At 37.4% G+C, this 16,454-nt stretch overlaps 1 protein-coding gene across 1 annotated transcript in view; it reads right to left on the reverse strand.

Moving 5' to 3' along the window:
• The window catches only part of elovl2 (ELOVL fatty acid elongase 2), a 133,755-nt gene extending 120,262 nt beyond the window's left edge, over positions 1 to 13,493 (reverse strand). The window contains exon 1 of the mRNA XM_077244317.1: positions 13,396 to 13,493. Coding sequence (XP_077100432.1) covers positions 13,396 to 13,398 — 3 coding nt within the window. The 5' untranslated portion in view covers positions 13,399 to 13,493. The remainder of the gene's footprint in view (positions 1 to 13,395) is intronic.
• Positions 13,494 to 16,454: the final 2,961 nt, after the last annotated feature.

A 16,454-nucleotide genomic window follows, 5' to 3' on the forward strand; every position in this document is an offset into this window, starting at 1 on the left:
GTCATCTGACCGTGGAACTGTACATTAAATATTCCTTCACTTGCATTATTGCTTCTGTGGTTTTTGCCGTCACAGACACCTTCGCTAAGCAACAGTAATTGTAAGCCATACCAGGAAGCACTCAACTGCTTTGTTCTGTTTTACCTCTTCCTTTCCTTTCCTTCCTCTTTTATTAGGTAAAATGCCTGTTTACCCCATAAGGGTCAAGGTCACGATATTAGGATTGACGCACCACACCTAATATTTGTAAGCCACCTTAAAACGAATGTGAGCCAGAGAGCTCTATGCATGATGTGTCACATCATTTTTACCAAAAATGATGTCACCAGAAAATGAAAGGTAAAACGGTCTTAACCTAGAACAATTTAGAAGAGATTAAAACAAACAAACAAAACACATTTAATCACTGAATTTGATCAAAGAATCATCGTACCGAAACAAATTAGAATAACAATACCAAAATTGAACTAAACTATGTTCACGTATTAAACTATATTGAGAGAATGAACTTGAACTCTTAATAATTAGATACTATAATGCTCTGCACCAGTACAGTGGCCAGTCATGGAGGTGTTGTCTTGATTTGTTTTCTGCTTCTTCTACCCGTGTTTCTCCAGCGTTCGCCGATGTCTTCATCTCAACACATCGCTACATATGTAGGATTTGAGGGCGAACCAAATATAAATGAATCTTCTAGGTGATTCGTTCAAACATAATTCCACACAGAACTCAACACTCCAGACCCCCAAATCAACAGTCTAATCTAGGGCCATAAATGGAGTGGGCTCCAGCCAGTGTGAGCTAACCAACGAAAAACCCCAGCTAACAACTTTATGACCATGAAAGCTTCAAAGAGATGAGCCAACCTAAAGGAAGAACGTTGTCAACGTTAGATAGTTTGGAAAAGACTGATTGGTTCAGAGACGGCACGGCTCGGGACCCACCAACATAACGGCAGAGGTTGTTTGATCCCAAGACAAAGGATTTAAAACAGACCTCCTTCTTCTTAAGGACCTCTGAACGGCCCCAGGGTTGAAATCTCTTAAAACCACAGAGACTGAGACTTTACATATACAAATACAAAAATTCATCCCAAACCAATTCTTGACAGACTAATAATCAGAGGTGGGAGTAGGTCACACATGTGCAAGTCACAAGCAAGTCTCAAGTCTTAACCTTCGAGTCTCAAGCAAGTCCAAGTAAATTTTTTATAAAGGCAAGTCAAGTCAAGTCAAGTCACTGCCTAATGTGAAGCAAGTCAAGTCAAGTCGTAGCTTGGGTCACAAGTCACTGGCAAGTCATACAAACGTTTGACGATTTCACTGAATTTATATATTAAAATAAGTTAAAACTACAGAAGTTGTGGACTATGGTTTTATTTGCAACTTTATTTTTTTTTAACAATGCATTTCCACATATAGCTGAGTGGTTACTACAATAAAAATCTGAATGTAACTGAAATTAGGCCAACATTAAAGCATGAAAAAATAAATACGCCTCAAACATTGCAGAAGACCATTAAAAGGTATTAAACAATTCACAATTCAAGTATAATTCCTATGCGACCTAAGGCATTCTTCAAACTGGCATCCCCTTAATACAAGTTATATATTTTTAATTATGAAGTTAAAACCGCCAATAGGTGGCACCAAATTACCGTATTAATGTACGAGTCATAGAAGCATTCATTTAACTTATGTTCAAAACGGCAGATTCGTTCTGGAACTAAGCAACTAGGTCACTGAATCACAAATACGCATAACTCTTTCTGTGGCTTGTTTGGAACTATTGTCATTGGAGAAATCGAGCAAAAACAGAAAATATTTGGAATATTAGGCTATGTCTAAATGTCACATCACAATATTCACTCTTTGTTTACTGAACTGTTTTATAAAATCATTATCACATTTGCAATCGCGTCAATATTCTGGAAATATTTTTTTAATATCATATGTTATAATTATGAAAATAACTCATACTAGGGCATTTTTTTCCACCACATTTTGAATTTTGGGTGCAATATTAATTCTGCTGGCATTTTGATAACATCTAATAGATGTAACCCCTGATAACATCTAACCCTGCTTTAAGAGAAACATAAAACACGTCAAAACATTAACAGTTTTCTATGTTGTTTTTTGTCATTGGAAAGAACGACATATTTAGCTTTAAAGCATGATTTAAAAAGAAATGTGGCAAATGTTATACAAAACATATGACATCATTAATTATCATTTGAATATTGACAACATTAAGCTACATTTGAAATCATAATTGTGTATAAAGAGGCATGCTGTTTTGACCAATATTTTCGATTTAAAGATAGTCAAATTAACTATAACAAACAGGTTAAACAAGCCATAGCTTACTTTTAGACGTGTTCGACTAAGTTCGACTGTTCGAGGTTGTGATGGTCGTCCGACATCCTTTGCCAGTTATTATGCGTACAGCAAATCTTCTTGTATGAATATATTCAATTTCTAGTGTTTATTTCCAAAAAGAAACGATGCTGGGAGATGTTTTTGTATTTAGCGCGCTCACCGCAATGTATGTTTTTTCTGGGCTTGTGCAGTGTCACGCAATCTCGCAGAATCTGATGACTGGCGTCAATGGTTCTGTTGCTTCCATTTTGTTCAACAATTGATGTTGCAATGATAAATGTATATCAAGTCATTCTCGAGTCATACAGTTCAAGTCAAGTCAAGTCTCAAGTCATTGGATCTCAAGTCAAAGTCAAGTCGAGTCATTTTCTTAATTTAGTCAAGCAAGTCTCAAGTCCTTAAATTTGCGACTCGAGTCTGACTCGAGTCAAGTCATGTGACTGGAGTCCCCCATCTCTGCTAATAATCAAACATTGTTCAACTACATAATCCTATATTGTATCTACAACCTCTGTATGTGTCTATTATGCTTAGATCACATATAAGTCATGTAATTGTCATAACTATTAGATGTTTGAATGAAAGTGTGTCTTGTTTCCTATCAGTACGATCATATGTTCTTAATTCAGAAGATGGCTGGATTGAAATCTGTGCAAAATGCTTCATTTTCTTATAATTGGAATCATGTCTAAACTGGACCCTCTGTACTCTGCTAGAGCTGGAGAGTAAAGAGATCACAGATAACGCATGATTTACGATGAGAGGTGAAGAAAATGCCACCTCTCAAATAAAGACAGTGCCTAATTTGGTCAGAACTCATCCAGGAGGCTGGACAAGTTTAAAAGTTTAAAATCTTAGGACCCGAACAAAGCCTGAGAGTTTTCGCTAGAGTAGATTTACAGAAGTCATGGAGAAGCCATGACGGGGTAACAGGACAGACGAGTAACCATCTAGACGAGCAGACAAAAGAACCCAAATCAAGATCAGAAGAACATGGGTTAAACAGCTTCATTCAAGCCATCTAACTACTTTCGTCTCACTTTTCTTTCTTTTTCTTAGCTTTCTTTTCTATTCTGTTGAGAGTCTGGGTTCTAAGTTAAGTTTGGCTGCAAAGTTTCGGTTAAACAATTCGACTGGAAAGCCCGCTTCCAAGTTCAAAGACTTTCCATCCATCCACCAACACACCACGTGATTGGCTGCCCAAGACATCTATCCAGGCACGAGGAGACTGCCAGCCAATCAACGAACCCGGGAAACTCCCTTTTATTCCGACAAAAGGAATCCCCAAAGGAAGGCAAAGACAAGCAAGTAGCCTCCAGACTCTTAACTGAAGTGGTGCTTTGATATCAAATGTAATAACCCCGCCTAAGAAACGATAGAAGGGTTAAATTAATGATTGATGGTTTGTTCAGGTCATGTTTTATAAATGCATATAGAAACTTGGGATTTCATCATCTCACTCTTAAAACTCATTCTTTCCTCACTCTCTTTCTTTCTGCAACTCGTATGAATGTGTGTGTGCGTGTGATTGTGTTAGATATTAGTTTTATGTGTTAGAATAATAAATAAAGTCTTGTTTGTATTTTAAAGATAATTGTTCTTGTGTTATGTGCTTACAGATTTAATTTCTTAAACTGCTGATCTAAGTTACCTTTCTAATATATAGGGTTTCACTATAGTTTGGATATTTATATCCGCTTTAGAGCTGATAGGTACGGCCCGTTCAAATGAATGCTGGACGAGTCATTTGCTCTGCCGTATAAGTGATTCTTTTAAGATTCCCTAAAAATTAATTAATAATTCTCTTTGAGCTAAATTGACCTGTCTGACTCCTACATATATTACAGCACTTATTGTTAATTATATGATTACAGATTATAACCTAGATGTCCTGTGTTTGACAGAAACCTGGCTAAAACCAGACGATTTCATTACTTTAAATGAGTCTACCCCGCAAGATTACTGTTATAAACATGAGCCTCGTCTGAAAGGCAAAAGGGGAGGTGTTGTTGTAATTTATAGTAATATCTTCAGAATTACTGAGAATTCTAGTTTTAAATATAATTCTTTTGAAGTGTTGGTGCTTAATGTTACACTATCTAGTGTAAATGATAAATCACTTTTGAGATTTGTACTGGCTACTGTATACAGGCCACCAAGGTACCATACAGACTTTATCAAAGAATTTGCTGATTTTCTATCAGAGTTAGTACTGGCTGCAAATAAAGTCCTAATTGTTGGTGATTTTAACATGTAGATAATGAAAAAGATGCATTGGGATTGGCATTTAAAGATATTCTAAACTCTGTTGGAGTTAGACAACACGTGTCAGGACCTACTCATTGTCGTAATCATACTCTAGATCTAATATTAATCGCATGGAATCAATGTTGATGCCGTTGAAATTCTACAGCAGAGCGATGACTTAATTTAGCCAAGGCTGCAAAGTCGACTCCGTGTTACAAATATGTTAGACCTATCACTTCTGCCACTAAAGATCACTCTATTAATAATATTCCTGATCAGTTTCATCTCCTCAGCATCCCAGATAGCTTATAAATTTATAAATTATAATTTTTTCAAGGCTTGTACCTTGAAGCCAAGGCACTGTCTCGAGCCACCAGGCACTGTTTTGTGCAAATGAGCGTCCGGATCGCATTATGGGGTTTTCTGTTAGAATGGTGTGGTGTTAGCGGCCCCTAAGTTAATAACTAATGATCGTTGCGACGGAAGTGAATCAATCAAAACTAACTTTAGCTAAACGATAACTTTATTCTAGAGCTGCTGTAAAGCCAAAACAATCTCTGTTACTTCAATTTCCTATTATCACTGTAAAGCTGCTTTGAAACAATCTGTATTGTTAAAAGCGCTATATAAATGAAGGTGACTTGACTTGACTATATGCACCCAAATATTCATGTATAGGCTACACACGTGAGAAAAGCAGAGTGGTGTGACACTTAAATATAACCCCAAATCAGAAAAAGTTGGGACATTTTGTAAAATGCAAGAATCTGTGATTTGTTAATTTTATTTAAACCTTTTTTAACTGACAAAAGTACAAATAAAAGTTTTCCAATGTTTTCACATACCAACATAATTGTATTTTGTAAATATGAACAAATTTTGATTTTGATGGCTGCAACACACCCCAAAAAAGTTGGGACAGAGACATGTTTACCACTGTGTCACTTCACCTTTCCTTTTAATTACACTATTTAATCATTTGGGAGTTGAGGATACTAATTGTTGGAGTTTTGCTAGTGGTATATTTGCCCAATCTTGTCTGATACAAGACGGCCGCTCAACAGTCTGTCGTCATCGGTGCCTGATTCTCCTTTTCATGATGGGTCATACATTTTCCATAAGAGACATATCTGGACTACAGTAAGGCAGGCAGGCACATCCCTTCTATGGTGCAGAGTGTCTAGAACCACTCAGTTTTAGCATGTGCAGAATGAGGCCTGGCATTGTCTTGCTTCCCAGGAAAGATGTCATCTTGATGGCAGTTTATGTCTCTGTACAATCCAAATATATGCCTCCATGTCAATGGTACCTTCACAATAATGCAAGTTAACCATACCGTTTCCAGTGATGCACCTCAATACCAGCACAGATGTTTGCTTTTGCACCTGTCGCTTGTGAAAGTCTGGTTGGTCCCCTTTCGTCTTTAAGGACTGAGAACTCGGTGTCCATTTTGTTCTAAAAACAAGCTGAAACATGGACTCATCTGACCACAGCACACATTTCCACTGTCTTCTAGACCATCTGAGATGAGCTCAGGCCCAGAGAACTCGCCGGCATCTCCACATAGAACTGATGTAAAGCTTTCTCCTTGCGTAACAGAGATTCAAGTGGCATTTCTTGATGCAGCGTCAGACTGTGTTCAGTGAAAATGGTTTTCCAAATTACTCCTGAGAACATGTGGCTGTATTTGACAGAGTCGCATGATGTTATCTTGTGCAATGCCATCTGAGGGCTCAAAGGTCACGAGGTCTACTGTCTTACCCAACACAGACTGAGATTTCTCTGGATTCCCTGAATCTTGTGACAATATTATGTATGGAAGATGATGAAAGGCATTAATGCTTTTCTATCTTGCATTGAGAAATGTGATTTTTTAAGTGTTTGACATTTCCCTCAAGATATTTGGCATAAAGTGATGAGCCATGACCCATCTTTGCTTAAAAAGACTGAGAAGCACTTTTACAGCCAAACATGATACACTCAACTATTACCAATTAACCTGCTCATTGTGGACTGTTTCAAAAGAGTTGGATAATCTAATTTGGATAATCTTTTCACTTTTATTTGGTCTCTGTCCCAACTTTTTTGGGGTGTGTTGCAGCCATCAAAATTTAAAAAAAATCATATTTACAAAATACAATTATGTTTGTCAGTGAAAACATTGGAAAACGTTTCTTTGTACTTTTGTTAGTTAAAAAAAGTTTAAATAGAATTAAACAATCACAGATTCTTGATTTTAATGCATTTTACAAAATGTCCCAACTTTTTCTGATTTGGGGTTGTTTAACTTTAAAAACCTAATCATATGTTTCATATTTATGTTTAAAGATATAATGTTATTTTTTTTATTTCATCTATGTTGATTATATGGAAAGGGAACCGCATGAGATGAGTAAGATAGGATCAGAAGATGCCCAATATATCGGGAGACATTTGGAGTAGGTCAGACATGATTTTGACTACATAATTAAGTTTTGTTTAGTAGAAAGCCATTCTTTAAAGTGAATTTAATTTTGTATAAATTGTATCTTAATTTAAATCAATGTTTCATCAACCAATTGCCTGGATTTAATAAATAATAAGCAAATATAGCTGACAATATAATCAGAAAGTGGAGCCGCCGGACGTGAATTGGAGCTCGTCTCATAAATGAACCGAAACTCAGCGTATAAGCTACTTGCCTCACAGGCCTGAGAAATATATGTATAGAAAGCTTGAAATGTCTACTTTAAAAAAAAAAAATTCAAATCGAAAAAAAATGACCTACTCTCTGCTTATGTAAGCTAATCCGTATGAAGTGTCCATTTTTCTCTAGAGGCGCGTTCACTGCGAAAGATAGCGAGTCAGCATCGCCAACTTTATCTTTGCAGCCAGAAAACACTAGTTTATTAATAAACAATTCAAATGTATCATAATGCATAACCATTACTTTTGCCGGTTCTTTGTGGCAAGATTTATGCATGTGCTTGAGATGCGGAATAGGCAATATACAGGTGCTGGTCATATTATTAGAATATCATCAAAAAGTTGATTTATTTCAGTAATTCCATTCAAAAAGTGATATTTGGATATTATATTCATTCATTACATACAGACTGATATATTTCAAATGTTTATTTCATTTAATTGTGATGATTAAAACTGACAACTAATGAAAATCCCAAATTCAGAATCTCCGAAAATTAGAATATTACTTAAGACCAATACAAAAAAAGGATTTTTAGAAATGTTGGCCAACTGAAAATTATGAACATGAAAACTATGAGCATGTACAGCACTCAATACTTAGTTGGGGCTCCTTTTGCCATAATTACTGCAGCAATGCGGCGTGGCATGGGGTCGATCAGTCTGTGGCACTGCTCAGGTGTTATGAGATCCCAGGTTGCTCTGATAGTGGCCTTCAGGTCTTCTGCATTGTTGGGTCTGGCGTATCGCATCTTCCTTTTCACAATACCCCATAGATTTTCTATAGGGTTAAGGTCGGGCGAGTTTGCTGGCCAATTAAGAACAGGAATACCATGGTCCTTAAACCAGGTACTGGTAGTTTTGGCACTGTGTGCAGGTGCCAAGTCCTGTTGGAAAATTAAATCTGCATCTCCATAAAGTTGGTCAGCAGCAGGAAGCATGAAGTGCTCTAAAACTTCCTGGTAGAAGGCTGCGTTGACCTTGGACCTCAGAAAACACAGTGGACCAACACCAGCAGATGGCATGGCACCCCAAACCATCACTGACTGTGGAAACTTTACATTGGACTTCAAGCAGCATGGATTCTGTGCCTCTCCTCTCTTCCTCCAGACTCTGGGACCTTGATTTCCAAAGAGAATGCAAAATTTACTTACATCAGAGAACATAACTCTATATAGACCACTCAGCAGCAGCCCAGTCCTTTTTGTCTTTAGCCCAGGCGAGACGCTTCTGACACTGTGTCTTGTTCAAGAGTGGCTTGACACAAGGAATGCGACAGCTGAAACCCATGTCTTGCATACGTCTGTGTGTGGTGGTTCTTGAAGCACTGACTACAGCTGCAGTCCTCTCTTTGTGAATCTCCCCCACATTTTTGAATTGGTTTTGTTTAACAATCCTCTCCAGGGTGTGGTTATCCCTATTGCTTGTACACTTTTTTCTACCACGTCTTTTCCTTCCCTTCGCCTCTCTATTAATGTGCTTGGACACAGAACTCTGTGTACAGCCAGCCTCTTTAGTAATGACCTTTTGTGTCTTGCCCTCCTTGTGCAAGATGTCAATGGTCTTTTGGACAGCTGTCAAGACAACAGTCTTCCCCATGATTGTGTAGCCTACAGAACTAGACTGAGAGACCATTTAAAGGCCGTTGCAGGTGTTTTGAGTTAATTAGCTGATTAGAGTGTGGCACCAGGTGTCTTCAATATTGAACCTTTTCACAATATTCAAATTTTCTGAGATACTGATTTGGGGGTTTTCATTAGTTGTCAGTTATAATCATCAAAATTAAAAGGAATGAACACTTGAAATATATCAATCTGTGTGTAATGAATGAATACAATATCCAAATTTCACTTTTTGAATGGAATTACTGAAATAAATCAACTTTTTGATGATATTCTAATTATATGACCAGCACCTGTATTACGATACCGCTCATTATGGTTTAGTATTCTCTCCCATATCCGAGGGACTCGCTTGTGGCACTGATATCTGTATCTTATTAGCAATCCCGACCTGCTTCATGCCACAGTCATGTTAAAAAACATGAATGTTTTCACTCATCCATAAACATTATTAGATCCATCAGCATGACAGCAAGTCCCATCATTTTGCTTATCACCTTTGTTATTGTAAGAGGTTAGCCACCCCTAGCGGGGAAAAAAATACCCACATATTGTAGCTTTAAGTAGAGTGACCAGGAAGAGAAAGGGGTATGGGTGATTAATGGTCAATATTTAACCTGATCCAAAATATTTATTTAAATATTTCATCTGCAACAACAACTTTTATAAAATACAAATAGCACAATAGCAAAACACCTGTTTTTATTAAGTATTAAATGCATCACTATGCAAAAGCATGAGCAAAATTCACTACATAAAAGACCCTGGCAGATCCATGTACTTCTTTTTTCTCCAATATGGTAAAAAGAACTGTTGAATAGTGTAAATTAAATAAATATGGAGTAGGGGAGGGCAGGGCACAACCTAACACTTTTTGACTTTCTCAGTTTGTGTAAATCCACTTGGGGCTCAGACTAATTTTTTCTATATTAATTTCACACGTCTAGTACAATTATGTGGTCTTGTTTCAATATTACAGTGTATACTTTTTTTCTTTCTTTTTTCTTTCAAAGAATAGAAGAGAAATGTGACAACATGCCACGTTCTAACATGATAATATGACAACTTAAAATGTTAATTGATCTAATCGAAAGAATATACAAGACAAACTAAAAAAAAGATTTAGATCAAGAAATAGATGAAGAAACACATTCAGACATTTTGAAAAACACAGAGCTGAGCACAGCTCTTACTGAACAAGACATAAATAAAAGAGCCAGAATGCTTCAATTTTCTTGAAATTAAAATTTCTTAAACGGATAGTTCACCCAAAAATGAAAATTAGCCCATGATTTACTCACCCTGAAGCCATCCTAGGTGTATATGACATTCTTCTTTCAGACTAATACAATCGGAATTATATTAAAAAATGTCCTGGCTCTTCCAAGCCTTATAATGGGAGTCATTGGGTATATGATTTTGGAAGTCCATCAGAGCCTATCCATCCGTGATAAAAGTGCTTGAAGTGGCTCTGGGGGGTTAAAGGTGCTCTAAGCGATGTCACGCGTTTTTTAGGCCAAAAATTTTTTTGTCACATACAGCAAACATCTCCTCACTATCCACTAGCTGCCTGTCCCCTGAACACACTGTAAAAAAACACGGTCTCTGCAGACACCCCAGTCTCCACAAACAGCAACAAAAACAAACTGAGCTAACCCGCACCAGGAAACATAAAAAAGTGTTCCAGCCTATAACCGACAAGAAGGATTTGGGGGTGGAGTTTTGGGGGTTAGTGCGCGGATGAGGAGGAGGGAGGGTCTAGCTAGCCTCCATTTTGTTTGACAATACTTTAAACGTCAACAAGAAGTGACGTCACCCGATATCGCTTAGAGCACCTTTAATAAAGGCCTTCTGAAGCGAAGCGATGCATTTGTGTAAGAAAAAATCCATATTTAAAACTTTATCGACTAAAATAACTACGCAAGTCGACCTACACCAAAAGAGTAACACTTGACGATTTATGACGTAGAAGTAGCGTAAGCTTTGATCGCTCTCGCGGTTCAAATCGGGCTGGGCAACCGCGTTCGTTATTACGTTGTGGGTCAAGTTCAAGGGTTACTCTTTTGGGGTAAGTTGACACGTACAGCCGTCTGCAGGAAGCTAGTTATTTTAGTCGACAATGTTTCAAATATGGATATTTTTCTTACACGAACACATCGCTACACTTCAGAAGGCCTTTAAACCCCTACCCCCCGGGGTTATCACGGATGGATAGGCTCTGATGGACTTCCAAAATTATATACCCATTGACTCCCCTAATAATGCTTGGAAGAGCCAGGACATTTTTAATATAACACCGATTGTATTCGTCTGAAAGAAGAATGTCATATACACCTAGGATGTGCTTCAGGGTGAGTAAATCATGGGCTAATTTTCGTTTTTGGGTGAACTATCCCTTTAATGTTGAACATTGACTCACAGTTTCTCGTGGTTTCTCAATGCATTGCTAACGTCATAACAGCATACTGTAGTTCAGCAAGGCACATTGCAGTATTACAATGTGTCCCACCTGTGTAACTGGGATTTAAACCTGGCTAGTGTCTTGGTAGTAAGCATTAATGAAATATCTAAACTGCTAAATAACAGATTAGAGAATAAAATAATAGCAGATTTGTCTTGTTTTAAATAAACAATAAACTGAGATGAAAAATTAACTACAGTAAGAAATTTGCTTTTGCTATGGTTAAATATTTGGTGATATCTTACAAAGAATTTTTTTATTTTATTTTGGTGCATTTTTTCTCTATACCGTATATATTGATATGGCAACTAATAAATACACAGAGTTTCGTCATGCTAGCATGTGTGGAAATGTTTAAACTATGTGAGTTACAACTAGCCCCACATTAGGTTGTGCCCCACTCACCTCTATGAGGATGTTAAGTGTGACAAGATGATTGACAGACCAGTTTATGGTGACAGAATGCACATTTTAATGATTTGTTAATATGTCCCAAAACTTGCCAACTCTTCTGCTACACAACTAAAAGTATGTGCTTTCCATAGACGTAATAATTTTTATACTGAGCTAATGTTCTATTCTCTAACCCAGGGGGAAATCTGGCCCACGAGACCCACTTTCCAGCAGAGATTAACTTCACACCCTAATAAAACACACCTGAACAAGCTTATCAATATATTCAGGATTACTAGAAAGCTGCAAGAGGGTAAGTTTGATCAGAGTTGTAGCTAAACTCAGCAGGAAAGTGGATCTTGAGGGCCAGATTTGCCCAGCCCTGAGACTAAACCCAACCCAAAACATAACCTCGGTCAGCATTTTTACATTTTTATTAAAATATTATTTAGCCATTTTGCACAGCTGGATGTCCTCATAATGTAGAGGCAGAGACTTGAAACCTGTATACATACTATATTATGGGTCCTCATTATATAGGTCAAACCAGTACACACAAACACACAAACACACACACACTACATATTAACAGTCAAATTTAGTTTGACTTGTGAAAGTTTATTAAGCTATCTTTAAAAATATTTTACAAAATGTTCTGTTTCCAACATGATGCAATTCATCGTATTGTTAACGTTGAGTATATATATATTTTTAAATGCACTGATGCAGTGGAAATTTCAAGGAGTCTTCGTGTTGTATGCAATATGAGTGCTATGTAAATTATGTTTTAACTATACTGTTAATTATTACGTGGTTATACACAGTACTATTTTCATGAAATGACACTCTATTATATAAGTATTTTGTATATATTACATTTATGGCCTTATAAGAATGGTCAAGAAGCACTTCATATACAGCTAATTAGAGTTATCAGCCGCCGTCACAGTAATATGTGGATAGCATGTGGAGTTTTTCCAGGTCATTTGGATTGGTCCCAGGTTACCCTGACATCAAACCTTTGTAGCATGGCTTCGTCAGCAGAGAGTGAGAGGTTACAGTGTATAGAATTAAACTGAAATGCTACAGCATGAGCAATGATAAGAGTACTGAGGGGTTATTTATGATGTACAAAGTGCATTAAAAATAACAATGCACTGAAAAATGTGCAGTTGTTATAACTTGAGACATAATTTATTGTAGCCTATTGGTGTTTTTTCTTAAACTTGAATAAAACCAATCAATTTAGATGTTAATGGTAGAATAAATTAACATGAAGCACATTTCTTTGTTAACCTGACAAAACTTTTTACAGTGTGATTTTACAGTTTAACATTATTCATCAATTGAATAAAGTTTAGTCTTCAATATATAGTTTCTATTTAGTTTTAAAAGTTGTAAAAGTTAAATGTATAATAACGTGCATTATATACGTAGAGAGATTAAAGTAGTGTAATTTTAGGTTCCGGTGTGATTTTACAAAAGTAGCTACTAGTAGAAAATATATTCATCATTCAGCATCCACCGGGATTCTAATGTTCTCATCAATGAGAAAACCCCACGCAAAAACATGTACTAGCCTACAAGTGAACATGGTGTTCCTTACCATATCTACTAGTTCCGTTAAACAATACGGGGCAGCTGGAAAGTGTAGACCGATCGGGGTCGCCTGCTCCTCTGCTGTGGAATGAATGAATGGATTAAAAACGAACGAATGCGCGTCCGATACCGAAAGCGCTGGATAGTGACGCGAAGTGGCGCGGTGATGCCAAAAGAGTAACGGAAGTGAGGATGACCAATAGGGGCTCACGTCTTGGCTGTTACGATAGCATGGACTATCAGACGACGGGTTCACAGTCTGAACCAAGGCAACCCTGCGAGGGCCCACATGGGGTTCAGAAAAGAACCCAGTCACCTGCCCAAAAAAAAATCCAAGCTATAGTTAACGCTGTAATGTGATACATTTAATGAAATAAAACAATTTCAACTATTCCTATGAAACCCAACTGTGTGATAGTGGGATGCATACTTATAAATACCCGTGAGTGTACTTTTGCACAAGTAAAACCAAGTAAATTCTCGCAGATGCGGTTCAGATCTACACAAATACCCCTGCAGTGCCACAAGTACTGAGAATAGGGCAATACATGTTTGTATAGTCTGAAACACAAATAGAAAGTTACCCTTCCAAAGGCCAGTGTTTGACAGCGACGTGCATGCCTCTGTAAAGTTGACGTAATTCAATGAATTAGATTTTAAAACAATTTCTGCAGCACATCAGCCTATACCTGGAGTGGATGCAGCACATAAAAGCAAAAGTTTTTCATCTTACCAGCCATTACTATTTGTAGTAAGTCATGATTAATGTATTTGTTGGTGTGTTTTATGAAGTAAAAAAAATGTAAGCGCTGAGAATAAATCTTTAACAAATAAATATAGGCCTGCACACTTGTTATGTTAGACCTAGCTATACCAGTTTATGTTTAAAAAAAAAAACTGTTTTAACCCTTTGATTATTTCTTCACTTTCTTTTAAAGGATAGTCCACCCCAAAATTGAAATTCTGTCACCATAATACTCTCCCTCATTCTGTTCCCTTTTCTGTGTCCCTCCCTTTAATACTCATATGTGTGAACTGCTGCCATCTAGTGTACATAGGAGGTTACAATGATACAGATAGGTGATGTCAGGAGTATAGGATGTCAGTAGGTGCTTTTCATTTCTTAATTGTGCATCCTAATTTCCTTTATCAGCACCGTCCCCCATAGGATGCGAGGGGTACGTATAAATTCTCACAATCATTTAAATTTATGTGTTACCTTTGCAGTCAAGTCAAGTCATCCTCATTTATATAGCGCTTTTAACAATGTATATTGTTTCAAAGCAGCTTTACAGAGATAAACATATAATTTAAGGTAACAGAGATTGGTTTGGTTTTATAGTGGCTCTTGAAAAATGTTTTTTCCAGCTAAAGTTAGTTTTGAATGAATTCACTTCCGTCTAAATGATCATTTGTTATTAAATTAGGGGCCGCTAAGACGACACCGTTCTCTCTAAACAGACTTTAAACATGAACCTGTGATAGACGCTGATGGCGTTCACATGCGCATTAAGAAGTGATTCTATAGTTATGTGCGTTTGAATATATGTGCGCAGGTTTGTAATTCCTTACAAACCATGCCTAAACAAACTACTTGTCTATAAATTTTGATGCAGAATTTTTATTTTGTCTTATCACTTTGGGTAGGTAGGCAGTATAAATACACAATATATCTCACATGTTTCAACAGGGAATCTTGCTTTATTATTATTGTTATTTATTATGAAATTCTTAACCAAACTTCGACAACATAAGAGCAGATCCCTTGAGCACAGCTGATAATGCTTTGAAGTGACGCTCGAGGGATCAAGAATATACCAATGGGGCTGATACACTAGGAAAGGAAACGAGGATGCACAAATAAGAAATAAGAAACATTCCTTGCATCCTCGCACTTAGCTGGTCTGGAAGCTTACTCACTCCACATTCCTCGCGGTGCAATTACAGAATTGAGATGTCCTAACTTTAATCAGTTTCTGGGTCACAGGCTAAAGGACGGAGGAGCGAAGAAACAGAGAAGCATCAATTTGAGTATTGAGAAGCCTGCTCGTCAACTGTATATATCTTTTAACTAAGGTGCATAAAACCTACAGTATTACATAGCATAATTATACTACTTTCTTAGATGCTGGAACCCTATTGCATTTGTTATTTTCTTCATATTATTCCTTATTTTTTCAATAAAAGTGTATGGGCCTAAAGAAAACTGTAGCAGATACCCTAAAACTTGACAGGTTGGTCCCAAATGTGCACCACTACTCTGGCGCACACATACAGACAGAAATGAAAAATGGGGATTGATCTAGGATTCAGTTGTAAAAGAATTTTGATTGTAGCCCATATTGCTGTGATGATGTGATGAAAAACGTAATTGATTTATGATCTAACACTAGGTGACGCAAATAAAATCCTTTACGGTTTTAATCACATCTTCACAGCCACATGGGCTAGAATCAAAATTCCTTTACTTCTGAATCTCAGATCAAGCCCTGTTTAGGATTTCAGTCTACAATTTCTCCATCATACTGACTTAAGTATTTCTTCTCCAAAAGGCTGGAGAAAAAATAATTCTCATTTATGGTAAATGGGCTGCATTTATATAGCGCTTTCAACAGACCCATAGCCACCAAATACATATTGCCTCACATTCACCCATTCATTCACACACTGACGGCGTCAGTCATGCATGCCGCCATCAAGCTTGTCGGAGCAGCTGGGGTTAGGTATCTTGCTCATAGACACCTTGACACTTGGTCAGGTAGAACCCGGGATAGAACCACCAACTTTCCAGTTTGTAGACAACCTACATGAACCACTGAGCCACTGCCGCCTGTAGGGTACATGTCAGTTTTCAATTACACATGCAGAGGGAGCATGTGATACCCGAGGGAGGGGTTCTAGCAGACCAATCACAGCGCTTGCAGTCCACATAGAATTGATGCGTTGTTACATTTTTGAAGGTGCACGTCAGGGTACGCCGTAGGCTACGCTATGCAAGGGGCATTGCCTCCTCAGATATGATTTGTACCCCCTTGGTTTTAATTTGTAAAGTGCCCTCTCCACCCC

The sequence above is a fragment of the Siphateles boraxobius genome, unplaced genomic scaffold (genome assembly GCF_051911475.1).
Source record: "Siphateles boraxobius isolate OS27281-9 unplaced genomic scaffold, OSU_SipBor_1 26, whole genome shotgun sequence".
Taxonomy (NCBI): Eukaryota; Metazoa; Chordata; class Actinopteri; order Cypriniformes; family Leuciscidae; genus Siphateles; species Siphateles boraxobius.